The sequence below is a fragment of the Myiozetetes cayanensis genome, unplaced genomic scaffold (assembly GCF_022539395.1).
Source record: "Myiozetetes cayanensis isolate MyiCay16 unplaced genomic scaffold, myiCay2020 scf6-25, whole genome shotgun sequence".
In the NCBI taxonomy this organism is placed as follows: Eukaryota; Metazoa; Chordata; class Aves; order Passeriformes; family Tyrannidae; genus Myiozetetes; species Myiozetetes cayanensis.
In genome coordinates this window covers 51,562,690-51,578,942 of record NW_026087853.1, presented here as the reverse complement: position 1 = coordinate 51,578,942, position 16,253 = coordinate 51,562,690, and the positions used below count along the sequence as shown (strand labels likewise).

The 16,253-nt window shown below is 37.9% G+C and overlaps 1 protein-coding gene and 1 non-coding gene across 2 annotated transcripts in view; both read right to left on the bottom strand.

Moving 5' to 3' along the window:
• Positions 1-1,580: 1,580 nt before the first annotated feature.
• Positions 1,581-16,253, bottom strand: part of IPO7 (importin 7) — a 35,325-nt gene continuing 20,652 nt past the window's right edge. Inside the window, exons 13-25 of the mRNA XM_050335961.1 lie at positions 15,741-15,830; positions 15,045-15,210; positions 14,123-14,283; positions 13,096-13,224; positions 11,472-11,538; positions 11,268-11,393; positions 10,885-10,982; positions 9,448-9,543; positions 8,253-8,473; positions 7,942-8,147; positions 7,139-7,345; positions 6,668-6,784; positions 1,581-4,494 (exon numbers count right to left, since the gene is read on the bottom strand). Of these exons, the coding sequence (XP_050191918.1) occupies positions 4,397-4,494; positions 6,668-6,784; positions 7,139-7,345; positions 7,942-8,147; positions 8,253-8,473; positions 9,448-9,543; positions 10,885-10,982; positions 11,268-11,393; positions 11,472-11,538; positions 13,096-13,224; positions 14,123-14,283; positions 15,045-15,210; positions 15,741-15,830 (1,782 nt within the window). The 3' untranslated portion in view covers positions 1,581-4,396. The remainder of the gene's footprint in view (positions 4,495-6,667; positions 6,785-7,138; positions 7,346-7,941; positions 8,148-8,252; positions 8,474-9,447; positions 9,544-10,884; positions 10,983-11,267; positions 11,394-11,471; positions 11,539-13,095; positions 13,225-14,122; positions 14,284-15,044; positions 15,211-15,740; positions 15,831-16,253) is intronic.
• Positions 15,374-15,555, bottom strand: LOC126651387 (small nucleolar RNA SNORA23). Its single transcript, XR_007631669.1, has one exon. It is a non-coding gene; the product is annotated as a small nucleolar RNA SNORA23 (small nucleolar RNA).

Genomic DNA, 16,253 nt, shown 5'->3' with positions numbered 1-16,253 from the left:
CACACGGGACCTGCAGGGAGCTGCTCCCCCTCGGCTGCGGCCGCCTGCGGGCCCTGGGGAGGCTCGGCGGGGCGTGGGCCGCAGGGCCGCGCCGGTGGCAGCGAGCGCCTTGCCCTTGCCGGCCTCCCGCCGCGTTATCTGCGGCTGCCATGCCAGCCCGGCCCCTGGGGATAAGGACCCTGTGCTTAAAGCTATGCTTGGGAGTGTTTATCCTTATGTGATTTTTAGGTGCGGAAACGTGTAATAAATAGTCTTACCAGCTCCCAGTCTAAAGGTGTTATGGTTAAATGAGTAGATGATTTTTCAAGAAAACCCAGTTCTGGAGTTCACGCGAATTATCACCATTGATACCCCGTTCTGAGGGGCTTGCTCCATCTTTCCAAACATGGGAGATGTAAAAGCATTTAAATTTTGCTCTGAATAACAGCTGTAAGTTCTTGAAGCATACCAAAGGCCGGGAAAAGCTTATTCCCGAACAGGCCTAATAGCGGTTTTAGCTTACAGTTTTCCTTATTGTTTCTTAATGGGAAACTTTCACCCAAGGTAGAAACTGCAGCCATCGGTTTGATTTGAGGTACAGAAACAGAAATACCCAAGATAAAATTCTGATTCCCCAACTCCCTTGTATTAACCGATTATTTGTTAACATCTCTGTGAAATGCTACCACTCTCCCATTCTGAAGTGCTTTATGTTTCTAGCATCAGCGTTTTGTTATAAAAATCAGAATACACAAAACAATGACACACCATTTAAGATAAAGAAGCTACATATTGCTTGAAAATAACTGAAAATCAGCATCACAACACTGGACAAAGCTTTTCCACACTGCTCCTTCTGGGTACTCAGAAGGTCCCAGAGCACAGGGAAGGAAAAACCCAGCTCAAGGAACTCAAGTCCCTAACAGCATGGAGCTGTTCGAGAGAGAGCCTTCGACCTTCCAAACTTATCTTACTTCTAGAAACCTTTTTCTATTTTACTTCTGCATGCAGGTTAAAACTTGAGTTGCAGGGTTGAAAATTCAGGCCCGGAAATTGAACATGTTTAGAGAGAGAAAGGAGATGTAGGGAAGGACTGAGAGAGAGCTACACAGAAACAAAGATAAAATGCGTCGAGATGCCTCATGATGATTCTGCTGTGAGAGCTGATAGTCAAGTGGAGGAAATTTCCTTTAGGAAAAAAAAAAAAATCAACTTACAAGGTATCAATTACTAGGCATAAATAAAATAATCCCTGTGTTTATTGTCAGGTAGTCAGTAATTAATCCACTGCAGACTTGAGGAATGTTGCAGCAGTAGTTCTAGGCTGTAAGAGATTTGAACAGAGCTTTGCTGTACTATGCTGACACTTATTAATAATTCTTTTAAGATAGTGATTTAGGAAAAAAATATTTACCCAGTATGCCAACATTTTAAAAAAGTATTTTTTTTACATCTAACCCAATAAAGAGAACTGTGGTTGTGCCTAATATTTGATTGAAGAAATATTAAGGAAATACAAACCTTAGAGCTATGTAACTAGAACAGGAACTACACTTCAAGAATACAGCTACATTCAAAACACCACACTGAAATAAGTGAAGATAAGGATTTGCTTTAGATGTTTATTAATCCAAGGAGATCTTCCATAATAGAAAAAAACAGAGGCTTTAAATTTCCCAGCCCTTCCTTTAGAGTTGCATTATCCTTGAAATTGGAGTGGATAAGTGCAAGTTCTAGGAGGAAGATCAGTTCGAAATTTGACATGTGTATCACTGAAATTGATATATTGCATCACAAAATGCACTATCACCACCACCAACAATGCAAAGTTGTTTTGCAATTTATATAAATACATTTCTTGGGAGCAAAGGAAAGCAAAGTTCTAGATCACTCTTAAAAAAGATGCTCCTTGCTAACCAGTCTAGTGACACATAAAAGCACCTTTGAATTAAGACTGTATTCCTCACACCAAGATAGCATTCTTCCCTGGACTTGTGACTTGAAAAATGTGACTGTTCCAGAACTGACAATGGCACTGAAATTGGTAATTTCCCCCAATTCCTTCATCATCTGCTTTATTCATAAAGCCTTCTCACTGCTGCCGTCACACACCTCGTGCCATGAGGCACAAGTGGCTCATCTGCCCTCAGAGGTTCTCTTACATTTTTTGGATGCATACCAAGATAAGCAGATACCCAACAAGCAGATGTTCAGAAATGATTTATGTCCCACTGGGTGTTTCCAAGGCAGCAGAAGGCATGCTCTGTCTGTCACCTTTTACTACAAAAATAAAACCTTGTCTAGGGATGACCTGGGGGCCAGAGCACACCTGGACGTGCCCATGAGTTACGCACTCACCAAAAACCCAACCCAGCCCCGCTCTGTGCCCTTGGCCAGTCAGCTACAGGTGCACAAGTATCACCGTGGTTCTCCTACCATTCCAAGGATGGATACTCCATCCGAGGCTTCATCCTTTTAGGCTTTTTCACATCAGGTGCAATATTCTCTTAGTCCACGCTTTGCTTTTAAAGTATCCCTTTGGTATTCCCTAGGGCAACACGGCATTGCAGCTCTGGCTCAGCCTCTCCCCTTTGCGCCCTGTGCGCAGGGAAGCGTTTGCTGGAGCAGCTGGGAGAGGAGCAACTGGAAAATCCCTTCCAGTGCCCGGGGAAGCGGCTGTGCACCAGTGGAAGGCAGAGTGTGGTGCTGGTCAGCTCAGAAGGAAACCCCAAACCACGAAATCCTGCTACTCTGCTGATGCAAAAAACCACACCACACAAACCAATTTTCTGAAGACTGCATTTTGAGTATCATAATATATATATATGTGCATTTCATTTTTACAGATAAAAAGTTTATTTTTTAACCTGTATTTAAATTTTGGAGGCTTACATTAAATTAAAGGTAGCTCGTTTAATATCAATTGTAACAGCAGGTGACATTTTTATATAAAAACAGCCTAAAGAAAAAAAAAACCAACCCAAACATTTGATTTAAAAGACCTGACACCAATGATCTCAAGGCAAGATCAAACGCCAATGGATTTTTGCTTTTAGAAAAGAAAAAGGGGGCATTTAAGCCAACCCGTTCACAGCATCTCCCTGCTGGCTTCTTCATACAGTGGTTTTGATAGTGGTCCCAGAGGGAACTGTATTTTGCCTCTCTAGCTAAAATACTAGTTACTATAGCAACTTTGAAGGAAGAAAATTGTGGCTTCAAAAATGAAAGATTGGCAAAACTTCAAATACACTGTCTGGATCAGGCAGACAACAGCACACACTAATGCTGCAAGTGCAAAAAGAGGGGGAATGAAACGCAGGAGTAGTGCACGTGCACTACCATGAGCTGGAAAAAGACTATTTTGCACAATTGGGGCAAAAAAATTGCATTTATACACCATAGCCCAGATCAGCCAATGACATTGTCGTGTTTTTAGTAGATTGCATATGTAGATGTTTCATCCACACACTTCAATTGACCTTAAGATCTTCACCCCTCATTTACCTAACAGGGTAGCTTTTTTCTTTGTGCTTACAGTACACATTTGTATCAATTCTCTACCTTGTACAGTGAGATCTTTAAAAAAAACAAAGGACACGGAGGGTGTTGCTATTTTTTCTTTAGCAGCAATGAAATATCACTAACCCCTTTTTACATAACCGAATTCAAGTCACAACCAGAGGTGACTGCACCACAAAGTCACCAGGTACAAAACTGCTAGTTCATTTTAAATTAATAACTTGAAATTATTTTCCCCAGTACATCCCTTATTTTTTATTTTTATAAACAGCAAACATTTTTGCTATTTTTGTACATAGGCTAGCAGGCTTGTTTCAATATGAAAGTGCTAATTCATTTACAGATTTATCAGTTATGTAGTGCTACATTAAGTGTCCAATATTCTACATATGAACAATCTTGATAAATGGAAATGATGAAGATTAAGTAAGGCTATCTGATTACCTTATCTTATTTACATTAAAAGAATAGACACCCAATAGTAGGGAGAAAAGGGAAATAAACTGGGCAAATACTCATACTGCCACAGGTGTAAAAATTGTCTGCCTTCTACTTTGTACTGTAAATGAGACATTTTAAATAGTCCTGCAGCCCATGTCTATTTTGTTTTTCCTCAGAAAAAGAAAAGCTGCCTTCATGACATCCCCTCTTGATTTCCGATCTCCAAAGTGTGTCATTTGAAGCTTTAAATTCAGATTCTTCCTATCTTCAATAAAACCTCTGGTTTGCTTTCCAGTATTAGGTTGTACGATCAGGTCCCACTTCTGGGGCTTTTGTCCAATCTATTTATAAATTAGTTTAGAGTGAGTTGTAGATAACATGAACCAGTTCTGGAACCACTATTGGGAGGAACACAAGCTCTTCACTACAATCACACAGTAGCAGGAAAAGTGATAATTCAATTCATTCCTGGGGCAGGGCCTCCAAAATTAAATGAAGTTGGCACAACTGGAGCATTGAATTTGTATCCTCCATGCTTTTCGATCATTTTGGATTCTAAAACAAAACAAAGAAACAAAATGAACATATTTCAGTGCATGGGTAGTGTAGTGGGGAAGACAGATCAAGATTCTGTGACTGACCATTTTGAGTCTCTCAGAGATATGAGGGTTTAATAATCTGGGGTTACCCAAGAAAGGAATCAGCACCCACAAAGCAGAAATGTGCCAGGCCCCAAAGAACAAATGGACAGGTTATTTACCTATTTTAACTTCTCAATATTGTTATAGCCATGCTTAAATGAATTTATAAGTTTAAAAAGGGCACACTTGAGCTTTTGGACACAACTACGTAATTTTCACGTTTCAGAAGCAGGACCTGAATGAATGCTGCACTTCTAAACTTGTTAAAGGCACCTAATTCTTTTTGGTTAACATCAGTAGACTTTGCAGTCAAATGAGTAACAGAGCACATGTACAATAAAAGCATACAGAGATATTAGCTAAATTTTCTGTGTTCCTACCTCAATTCATCAATACAAGCAGAAATAGCCACTGAAGCACCAGAAATGGACTTTTAGTATATGTGCTCCTATCCAAGCAGGTAATTTGGATTTTAGGTCACTAGACCATAAAACATAATTCTGAGAGAAAACCAACACCATCACTTTTCATTTTCAACCAAAACTGTAAGATCTGTAGCCATCTGAGGTCCACCAATCCATCACTGTAACTATGAGCAATAGTTTAGGTGTCTGGTTTTACCATCCTTCAAAGACTACTGTAAGACAGGTTTTACTGTAAGACAGGTTTTTACAAGCTCTAATACATGGACAACTGAAAATTAGGTTGGTAATTTAGGTTGTATCTTTGATCCATCTGGATAGTGCAGAAGGTGGTTTGTATTATTCCCAGGTCAAGATAACAACACACACTAATGTCTTACACTGGTCTAAGAGCTTTCTCCTACGTCAAAACAGTTGCAATCTCTCTGGGAATACAGGACAGCTCATATTATCTAGAAAATCTGCATTTTGTCTCAGTTTCTTTGGAAACAGGCCAGAAGAATGTTGCCATGGCTAATGGGGGGAGACCCCTTCACAGCTCCACAGGAGACAAATCTCTTAGCATATGGAATTTCTTCTAAGCTACATTAATGAGGGAGAAATATATTCCAAATCCTTCTAAAAGGATGTCCCCAAGTGAGGTAGGTGGCCTAAATGGAGTATCAGTGTGCTCTGACAGTAGGCAAGAATTTCCTGTAAGGATCTAGTTGCTTAAGTTAAACTTCACAACTTGGACCTGGTTTCCTCTATGAAAAAGCAGTAAAAAAAAAAAAAAAAGGATAAAAAATATTTTTTATCCTCCATAAAATGCAGTAGTAGTATATGATCTCATGAGTACAATGTCTAGTGCTTGACAGGGGACACAGTGAAACTGTATTTTATAACAACTAAAACTGGATCCTTCTGGACACTTACAAAACTTTGTGAGGTAATTTGGGCTGGTTTCCCATAAGTACATATTAAATGTGTATTCTTACTACTAATCTTTCTGTTGAAAAAAACCTGAACTTCTGTTTTGAAACACCTGTAGCAACTGTTCAGTAAAACATGGGATATGAGGCTGGACTGAGCTCTCAAAATTCAGTCTTGATTTTAGTGATACATATTGTCTTACTTTCAAAAGTAAGGGAAAACTTTAAAGAAAAAAAAAAGAACATAGATTTTAAAATCTGTATTATCTGTAATGAAGTTTAACATTCTAAAATATTTAATGAGCTTAATAATGTGGCCTTACAGATGAATACTGCTTCCATAATTTAGTATTCTCCCGTCCATAGAATCATTGTCTATCCCAGCTGGACTAGGTCACATGCCAGGAAATAATTTATCAGCCACTTGATGTGTCTGTTAACATACCTGGAGTTCATCTACCTTCAGGTAAACAAATCAATTGTTTTCAAATCCAAGCAATTAAGACAATTTGCTTTTATGCCACTTCAGGAGGCCATTTCTATCATTCCTTACTCCTCTGGCAATGCCATACAGTTTGTGCAGTGAGGCTTTGTGACCTGACCACCTTAAGAGATTCCAAACACTTCTGGAGTGCAAAAAAACCCTGCTTTGATGAAGACATTATCAGGCATTCTCTGTATTATGCTTCTTGAGCACATCCAGAGCACTCCAACAGCAAAAGAAGCCATTAATGGTATAAAGGGGGGAAAATACCATGTGCTGCCCGCCTCTGATCCGCCAGAGTTGCTATGTCCTGCAGCTGCTTCCTTTGTTCTTCGTTAAGACCCTGTGTCAAGGCTTGGTACCACGCAGGGTTACGGTTCTGAATTGCTGCAGAAGAGAACATAAGCAAAAGGAAAGTGTTGAGTACAATGTTTTGTAGCTCAAAGGATTATCAACTCACTGCCGCTTTAGTCACGATGACAGTCTGTTATGGTTACACAAATCAAGACATTTGAAAACAATACTAAAGCCTCTGACCTCCTCCCTACCACTGTAAATTCATTCAAGCATTTCCCCCTGCTCTGAAGGTTTACTGATGGCTTCTCTTTTCCAAAGGAAGAACTGGTTCAAGCACATATTGGAAAGCCTGTTTGGGCGTTTTCAACAGGTTCTAGTTTATAACAGTACACTCTAAAGTTACAATGTAATTTGTTGGCCAGGAAAGGAAATATAGTTACTTACTCTGAAAAATTGTTTTAAATATCTGATATTCATCAATAGGGTTGTCTTCATCATCAATAATCGTGGAGTAGCCTTCCAAAGCAGTCTCTTCAGCGTCATCTTCTTCCCAGTCTTCATCATCTCCATCTTCACCTGCCTGTTTTGCTAGAATTTCTAGATATTCTTGACCATCTTCATCAATGTCATCTTCATCGCTCCCCAACTCCTCTGAGTTAAATGTAATACACAAAAAAAGGTTTATCTTGGGAACAGTAAGAACAATTACTTAGAAATATGGACAAATATGCAAAACAGGCAATGGAAGTGGTCACAGTATAGTGCAGGTTAGACAGGCGGGAGCTCATGTAACCTCTCCCCTCAGAGACAACAGTGGGATAAGTGGGAAAAGAGAACTGTCATAAAAATGTATATACAGATAGTTTGGAACAGCACTTGATGAAGCTTTAAACAAAGCAATATTCACACTCCAAAGAAAGCCTGAAATAATGTCATGAAAACATTTTCAAAAGGGCTGTTGAAAAGATGGCCTGAGAAATATAAAATATAATAGTACAACAATACATATAATGACAATAGTTTGAAGAGTTTGGAATTAAATGGCAGAGATCAAAAAGAAACTGGGCTTTAAGTAGATAGATGAAAACAAACAAATTCCTTTGAGTATGGAAAGTGCTTCCAAACAATCACTCAGATAGATGATGGAAAGATAAAAATATGGAAAGAGAACTAAAAGCTCAAGGAATCTCCATCAGAAAAAAAAAAAAAAAAGTAAGAATACAGAATAACAGTTTCAGTTTCCATACCTGTTTCCTCATCTTCTTCAGCTTCATCGTCATCGTCACTGTCATTTTCATGCTCTGCATGACAGGCATATGCTCTTTTCAATCCATTAAATAAAAGGATAAAAGCTGGCAGGATCTGCCCAGCAACTTGATTTAAAACCTGTGGTATTTGCTCCAGATCAATAAGTGCACACAAGCCAAGCACACACATCTTTCTATCATGAAGCCTACAAAACAGAAGAGCAAAAATGGTGTCAGTTTTGTTACAATTTACAAGCAGGTCATACACAGGTGTATCACAGAGAATCATCTTCAAAATTAGAAACACTCACCCCAAGAAACAGTCCACGTCGTTAAGCCACTGTGTTATGAAGTGATTGGTGACAGGCTCCACATTATTGGGAAAACGAAGATTTTCCAGGGTATTTAATAGTAAGTGAGGATTGTAATACAAAGCAGCTATGGCAACCTGGAGGCACATTGTTCGTAGTTCACTGGTTTTCACTTCTCTGGTCAGTCTCTCCAAGGCAGCTTCCACAAATAAGGGTATGCACTGAGGAGTGGGAACCACCACAAACTTAGTGACCGAAACTAAAATCTGTCATTCTGTATTTCAACAGTCTGGCACATAAACACAGAGGGCATAAAATGGGAGCAATTTTGTGTATGACTTCTGCTGGCAATTAAAAGATTAAATGAAAATGTGAAAATATTTAATCATATGGATTTTGTGACATCCTGCACAGCAGCTGTAGCTCCTGGTTCTATAATCTTGTGCATTAAAAATGAAAAACAGAGGAAATGTATACAACAGGAAGTCCAACAAAATCAACCTAGTATTTTTTAATACGTACATCAAGGTCAAGAAATATTACTAACACTCCAAGAAAACAGCTATTCAAAGGTGTAGGCTCTTCAGAGATGCCACACTAAAAAAATGGATTCGCAATTGAAGATTTTTTTTTTCCAAATAAATTAAAAATTAAAGTTTCCAAGGACCATCTCCACAACTATTAAAAAGGATGCAAAAATGTTTAAATTGCTAGTATTCAGTGCTTATCCTGTGCACAGCAGAAGCACACAAATTCATCTCTCCAATTACAGTTTTCATATGTGCATAACCGAGTCCCTGGTTCCTCTATGACATTCATTGGGATTCCAGGAACTTCATTTTCATACTTATTTCAAAGCTATGAGCTTGAAAGATTGAATGATTTAAATTAAATATTAACTAGGATTAACTTAGAATGCAATTAATTGACTTTTTAGAACCAAGATGCTCCTAAACTGGTGCTATTCCAGTTCCATGAAAACATGTGAGTTTTGCAATGTCCTAAATTCTGGAGGCAAAGTGTGCAATAACTATCTCTGCAGTGCTGTTAACTGAGTAACACTGAGGTATGAAGAGAGGATTATCAGTCACACCACGCAAAATCTGTGTAACAAAACTCAAGTTAATACATAATCAATTCTACAGAATAAAATCTCTTTAAAGTATTAGTATTAGCAGCCAAAGTTGTTACCAACCTGATCAATGCCACGCCCTTTACACTGAAGAATAATTACTTCTAACAGCTTTGCTGCATGACATTCTGCATCTTCTCCAGCAACTCCTGTAAGGACCTGAAAAATAACCATCACTGTTGGTGATATCCCTACCAGAAGTGTTCTCCATATACTGCTTTACTTCGAAAAGCTGATATGAATTTACCCTCTCTATAACAATGCATAAACACCCATCAGTAAAGCAGCCAAATCCACAGCAATGCCTTGGTATGACAATCAAAGACTGAAAATGGTTGAATGTGGGCAAAAGTAACTTATATGTGAAAATATTCAATACAACTATGGATGCAGAGCTTACCACAGTAACTGCATAAGCATCAGCTTCCATTTTGCAAAGGTTTATTTCCATACACAAAACAAAAACTTGTCTTATGCATTAATGTACTGAATCTTGTAAGTTTTATTTACAAAAATGGGATATCCAGTGGTAGACCATGCAATATTTAAAACCTGTGTTAAAGATCTCACTGTGCTCAGCCATCACTAATCACTAACAGGTCATGGCAGGCTGATTTTATTTTTATCCTATTTTGCCCGTTTCAATATAAAATGTTTCAAGAATTTACAATCAGCCTGGTTGCAACCTGGTTTCAAATAAAGGCTGGCAAGAGTTATTCACTACAGTATTTTAACATCTTCAAAAGAATTACTCAGGAAATACCATGAGCAGTGCTGACAGTTCACCACAGCTCTTGTATAGACACCACACATGATATCCAGGGGTGCAAAACTGAAATCCCTACAGATTACTATTAGAGATGATAAAATATTAACAGCATGCCATAAAGAAGTGTTCATTTCCTCACACAGGGAAAGCTGTGTATCCTATATATTGATTGGACAAAGCAAGCCCAGTTGGCAGCTACCTGTAACACACAGGAGCTGAGAAATTAAACACAGAAACCCCACCCAGAAGTGCCTGGACTGAGTCAGAACATCAGTGCTCCCAGATTTCATCACTGACTTGGGAAAATAACTTCCTACTCCTATTCCTTTACCCTCCATCCCTACTGCACTTGTTTAGCATACACACAGCATGTGGTATCCTAGCCACAGCAGGGCTACAAATCCCAGATAAAGGAAACCACCTACCTTTTGCAATATGTCTTGCATGCCCATATGCACAAAGTGTATTGCACAAAACCTGGTTTGTTTATTCTGCTTTTGTGGTGTATGATTTGGTTTTGCCTTTTAGCAAAAGCGTGCATCTGAAATTTTAATGCAACCTCTTTAAATTTCTCTGCAATAACTTAGTAGTTTGTGGAACCTCAGAGGATGTTAAATAGTAAAATGCTTTACAGAACAGACATCAAAAGCTGTTGTGGAAAAAAGTACCCAGTTTAACAGCATATTACTTCAAGGATGGCAGGTTTTGTTACCACAAAGCAACCTACTCACCTTCTTGCACATACTGTAGATCATTTCAAGATATTTTGTGTCTGACAGAAGTGTATCTGTATCAACAGTAACATAATTATGCAAGAGAGGCATCATGTCTGTATTAAAAGAAGAATGATCACAGTTAGATACTGTTAAAATCAGGTTGAAATCTGTGTATTAATAATTACAGTTCTTGCTTAACGTTTCTCAAGGTAAATGTTTATCTAGTCATACATGCCTTAACAAAGCAGGTCTGGTTGCAGCAACAGCAGAATAAAACACTTTAAGTGTAACCTCACTGGAGTGTTCTCCTAATATTCAGTCAAGATGCAGTTTATTATTTCTGGCTGAAATTGCATCTACAAAACCATTTGGCTTTCTGGTTTATTTGTGTTACTTACCAGTAAAATAATCAAAACCATCCTGCTGAAAGACTTCGAACACGAGAGGAAGAAGCTGCCACATTTGTGCAGAAACCTGTTGGCAGGTCAGACTGTGAGCCAAGGAAAAGATCTCCTCATAGAACTCTGAAACAAACAGAATTCTAGGTAAATGTAATGCCAACTCCATACACTTGAAAAATAAGCCAACAGAAGCAGACATACCTAATACATGCTGCTGCAAAACTGTTCCAATCACCTGCAAACAGATCCCTTCCAGCTGCTGAGTAATCTGGAAAAAAAAAAAAGGAGGAGATTTATGACTATTTTTAATATTTGGGAGTTGCAATTAAACACATCTTAAAGCAGTTTCCAGTAATACAATATAGTTTTCAAAACCAATTCCAAATTTCCCACTAAATGTGTAAGAGTAGCATTCTTACCTAAGGATCTGCAAGATTGCTCTTAATGCAAGGTGTTTTTGGAACATTAGAAGAATCTCATATAAAAGAAAAGCCTGACACTAACCCTATGCAACAGTTAAGTCCCATTGAAACACTGTAAATAAATGTATATCTCAAAGGGGGAAGCAATGGAAATTGCAGGAAATATTTGCTATTCCAGAAAAGTGAAATTTAAAACAAACAAATCAAATCACAAACCAAACCACCTCCCGAAGCTAGCTTAGGATGTTCATATGGCATGGGAACAATCTATCTAAATGCTGGTCCTACAGATTCAGAAAGTCTTCCCAATTAGTATTTATTACTCCCTGGAATAGGTAATAAAACAGTCATCAACCTGTTGAGGGCACTTAGCTTGCACAGGGGCAAATAAGGGTTGAGTTTCTGGTCTTAGCTATGCAGAACAGGATTTGAAACTAACCTGCTAAATACCTTATCTCTTGCAACACTGGTCATCCTGTGTGAGATGTCTCTAAATATAAATGTTTAGTGGTCAGCATTTTAAAACTGAGTTCCTCAGGACTAGCATATTGTTACACATACTTTTAATTTAGGTGGCAGGGGTTTGCTGACAAAAACAAGTACATGAAAAGCCTGCTGAGCAGCTTCAGCAACAACTAAATGAGGTGAAATGGTCCTTGGCTTGTTGTATGGCAGCACTGGATTCTGCCCTTGGGAATTTGTATTATGCTGCTTCCTTAGTAAAGTCTTCAGAGTCCTGAGAGTACAGTTTATTACTGAAGTCTTTAGTCACTAAAAAAATCTAAAACTTATTTATCAGAGAAATAGTAGCTGACTTTGTAGTGAAGGATTTTCATCAGGGATAGCATCTTTCAAACTAGCTGTCCTCTGGACAGAAATTAGTCCAGTCAGTACAACAAAAAAAAGTAAGAGGAGCTTTCATCACACTGGAGAATTCTCCAGGGCAGACCAGGCAGGTACAACAAGCCATCACTGAGCACAGCCACGAGAGCTGTATTTACTGGCATCCATTCTGTCCCAGGGAGCAAACTCAGTCAGCAGAGTCAGTGTTAGGAGACAACTGAAGCTTCATCTGTTCTGTTTGAAGGGCAGAGCTCATCAAATCAGAGGGGTTGTTTCAGCTGAGCTGACAGAGTTCCACCCCTATTTGCACAAGAACCCAGATTCCTATGGGAAATACTGTGGCAACATTTGTAATCTCTTACTGACATTCACTGCATTAGAAATATGACCCACTCTGTTACAACTTGGTTACATGGTAAGTACTTCACTGTTTCCTGTTTAAATATCTTTTTGGCCAAAAGGACAGTTTTTCAAGTAACAATGCCAGAAACAATGGAAGTATTAAAGACTTAACAGTGTCCTAGACAACACCTATCAGCTTTAAAGTAATTTTTACTTACTTCCTTGTGGTCTTCAACTACACTGAGAAGTGTATCAATAGTATTCAATATTCCCATTGCTGTCACTGCTTTGTCATCACTGCCCTCTTCATCTGGACCCGTCTGGATCACCTGGTTAAATGTCATTGCCTGCATGTAATAGCAGAACAACCCATAAATACATCACTGAATTGTGGAAGTCTGTCTTTCTACACACTTTACAGAGTACTTCTGCTAAGAAAACATGAATATTAGCAGGTGACTGCTCCATTCCAGAGTTTCTTCTCAAGATGATAAAATTTGTATGTTAAGCCATTGGAGCTGTTATCCTTTATCTATTCATAAAAATAATAAATAAAATAAAAATTATTAATAATAAAATTATAAATTACATTGCATCCCATGAAAAAGAACACACTTTCTACAAGCAAGTTCTTCTAACACAAGGTTTGACTGGTGGCTGAACTAGACTGAAAACTTTACAGGCATTCCCAGAGAGGACATGCAAATAATTCTGTTTAAACTCCAAGGCAAGGGCCTGGAACAGGGAAGCACTGAGCTCACCTCTGCTTTTGGAACCATTAGTACAACTTGCTAGATACAGCCACTGAAGCTGTGAATTTCTCCTGCAGATTCAATTTTATTTTCACATTACTGACAACATAACATTATTTTCACACCAAATTTTTCATTAAAAAATCTGGTCTTAATCTTAGTATTTTAAACCAGAAAACTTCAATCACATTTTAGAGACTACCTAAAATGTGTTACCAGTTTCATTATTAACACTATCAGGAGAAAATACGTACAAAGATTTCTCAAACATTTCTAGAATTGTTCTTAGAAACTTCCACTTGGTTTAAGTTATGAAGCCAATCCTTGGTTCAAGTTTTGAGGAAAAACTGTCTAAATGTAGAAGAAAACTACTTGAACCAATGCACTTCAGCAGACTGGAGTAACAACAGCTACTTGCTGATGGGAAACTATCAATTTTTAATACCAGTCTTTCACATATTAAGCATCTTCCCAAGTCACCAGAAAGTCTCACCAAATGCTGTGTCATTTCTACTGCAATTGGAGTAACTTCTTCACTATATTCACAGATCATCTTCTGAATCACATTAGTAAGATCATCATTTTCAGTCTCTCTAATGATGTGAAGTAAAGCTTGCATTACAGGTCTAATGAATGGAGTAATATATTCTTTAGCTGTAAAACAAGTGGAAATGTTTGAATTAACATTCTTAGAAAACCACAGATCAGTGTAAGAAATTCAATATATACTTTATTAATATTTAATGCTTCAGCATTAATATGCCAAAAACATGGGTAGCATAAATCATTATAGCACAATACTAACATTCAGAACAACTTTTAAATAAAATTGTATAGCAAGAGGATCAAAACTGAAGTATGAAAACCAGAGCTCTGCAGTCTTTGTAGAACGCAAGATTACTTATCCATACAAATGTTAATTCAACAGGAATGGCACGTACACATTTTTGTCAAATTACTTAGGGTATTAAATATAGATTTTATGTTTGCTTTCTGGCTTTTATGTCAGCTTCAGGAATACTAAGCCATGTAAAACCTGCCAGGATAAAGACAGCTTTACTTTTTTTTTTTTAAATAAATTTTCACATAAATGAGTATATGCTGAGACAGATACATTTATATTGCCACTGTACTTCTCATTCAATTATTAGGTGCTGTTAAATTGGATTTACTGTACTATTAAGTTGTTGTTTATAACGGTACAATAATTTTAATATTTCAGAATGTAATTTACAATGTTATTTATAAAAAACAACATAAAATTTCCCAGCTGAAAAATTATGATGATTACAAATTATAATTAAAAAAAGTAAATTAACATCAGGAAAGCAGAGAATGAGTGTGCCTGAACATCACAATGCTAACACCTGTTCCATTAAAGTTTGCTGTAGCTGTAAGCAAAGAGGGCTACCTACCTTTCTCTTGGTTACTGATCAGAACTTGAAGAGCTATTGCAGCTTCCACTTTCACAGGCATTTCCCTGTCATCGATCAGACACCGTCTGGTGAGTTCTAAGGCTGTCTGGAGATTCTGGTCACTCTTAAATTTGACTTCACAAAAGTAATGAAGAACCCAACAAGCCTGAAAAAAAACCCCCACGTTGAACAAATTCAGAGCTGCAAAACCTAAAACCAGGATTATCAACTACTGGTATACCCATAACCTCAATCATTGAATCTGAAGTACATTGAATAAAGTAATAAGTAAATTGAATACTGTAGAATAAAGAAAGACACAATAATGAAGATGTTTGAGAGTGTGGAGGCTGGTCAGTGGGAGTGTTGCCCTTCAGACATCACTAGACCAGTACTATGATCTCAAGTTCATCTTTGGCCACAGGTTTTGTGTGAGCAGTACAGCCTACATGCAAAACACATATAGACCCTACCACCAGACACAGATGGAAAACTGTGCACACAGTGCTGCAGCCAGGATAAAACTACACAGGAACTGTAATCACACATAGACTGATACAAATCTCTGAAATAAGTGTACAATTTAAAAGGTGCTAAGAAGGGAGCATTTGTTAGAGGGGAAAAAGTTAAAAGATTCCTGAATCTTCCAGTTGGAACAGACAGTGTATCTTAACAGTAAATGTCACACTTCCTTACCCGTGCTCTCATGTAACCCAGCTCACTGCTGAAGAGAGGGAACACGTGATTCTGCAACATATATTCCATCTGGTCTTTATAGATCTTTTTCTGTCAAAATATGAACAGAAACACATCAGTTTAAAACTGTACATAAAAATGTATTTCTAATCCAGTAAAAAAAATGTCACATACGATACAAATCTGAACAGTGTAACAAAACCCTCAGACTTCTAGTTTAGCCCTTTAATAAAGTCAATTATGCAACAATGAAACCCTTTATAGTAATTAAACTTGGATCCCACGTGGATTTTTATGATTTTCAGTCAAATAGGGACACTTTTTTCTCTGCCATTTTTGATCCCTAGAGACACCTTTTATGTGGCAGTACATTGCTCTAGCATTAAAAAAAGCAAGAGTGGTCAGGGAAACTTCTTAGAGCTGTGGTCCAATACAAGTCCATGGCCTGCATCTGTTTTGCTACCATTCCAACTGAGCAAGGCTGCCAACTTCACTTCATTTCATTAAATGAAC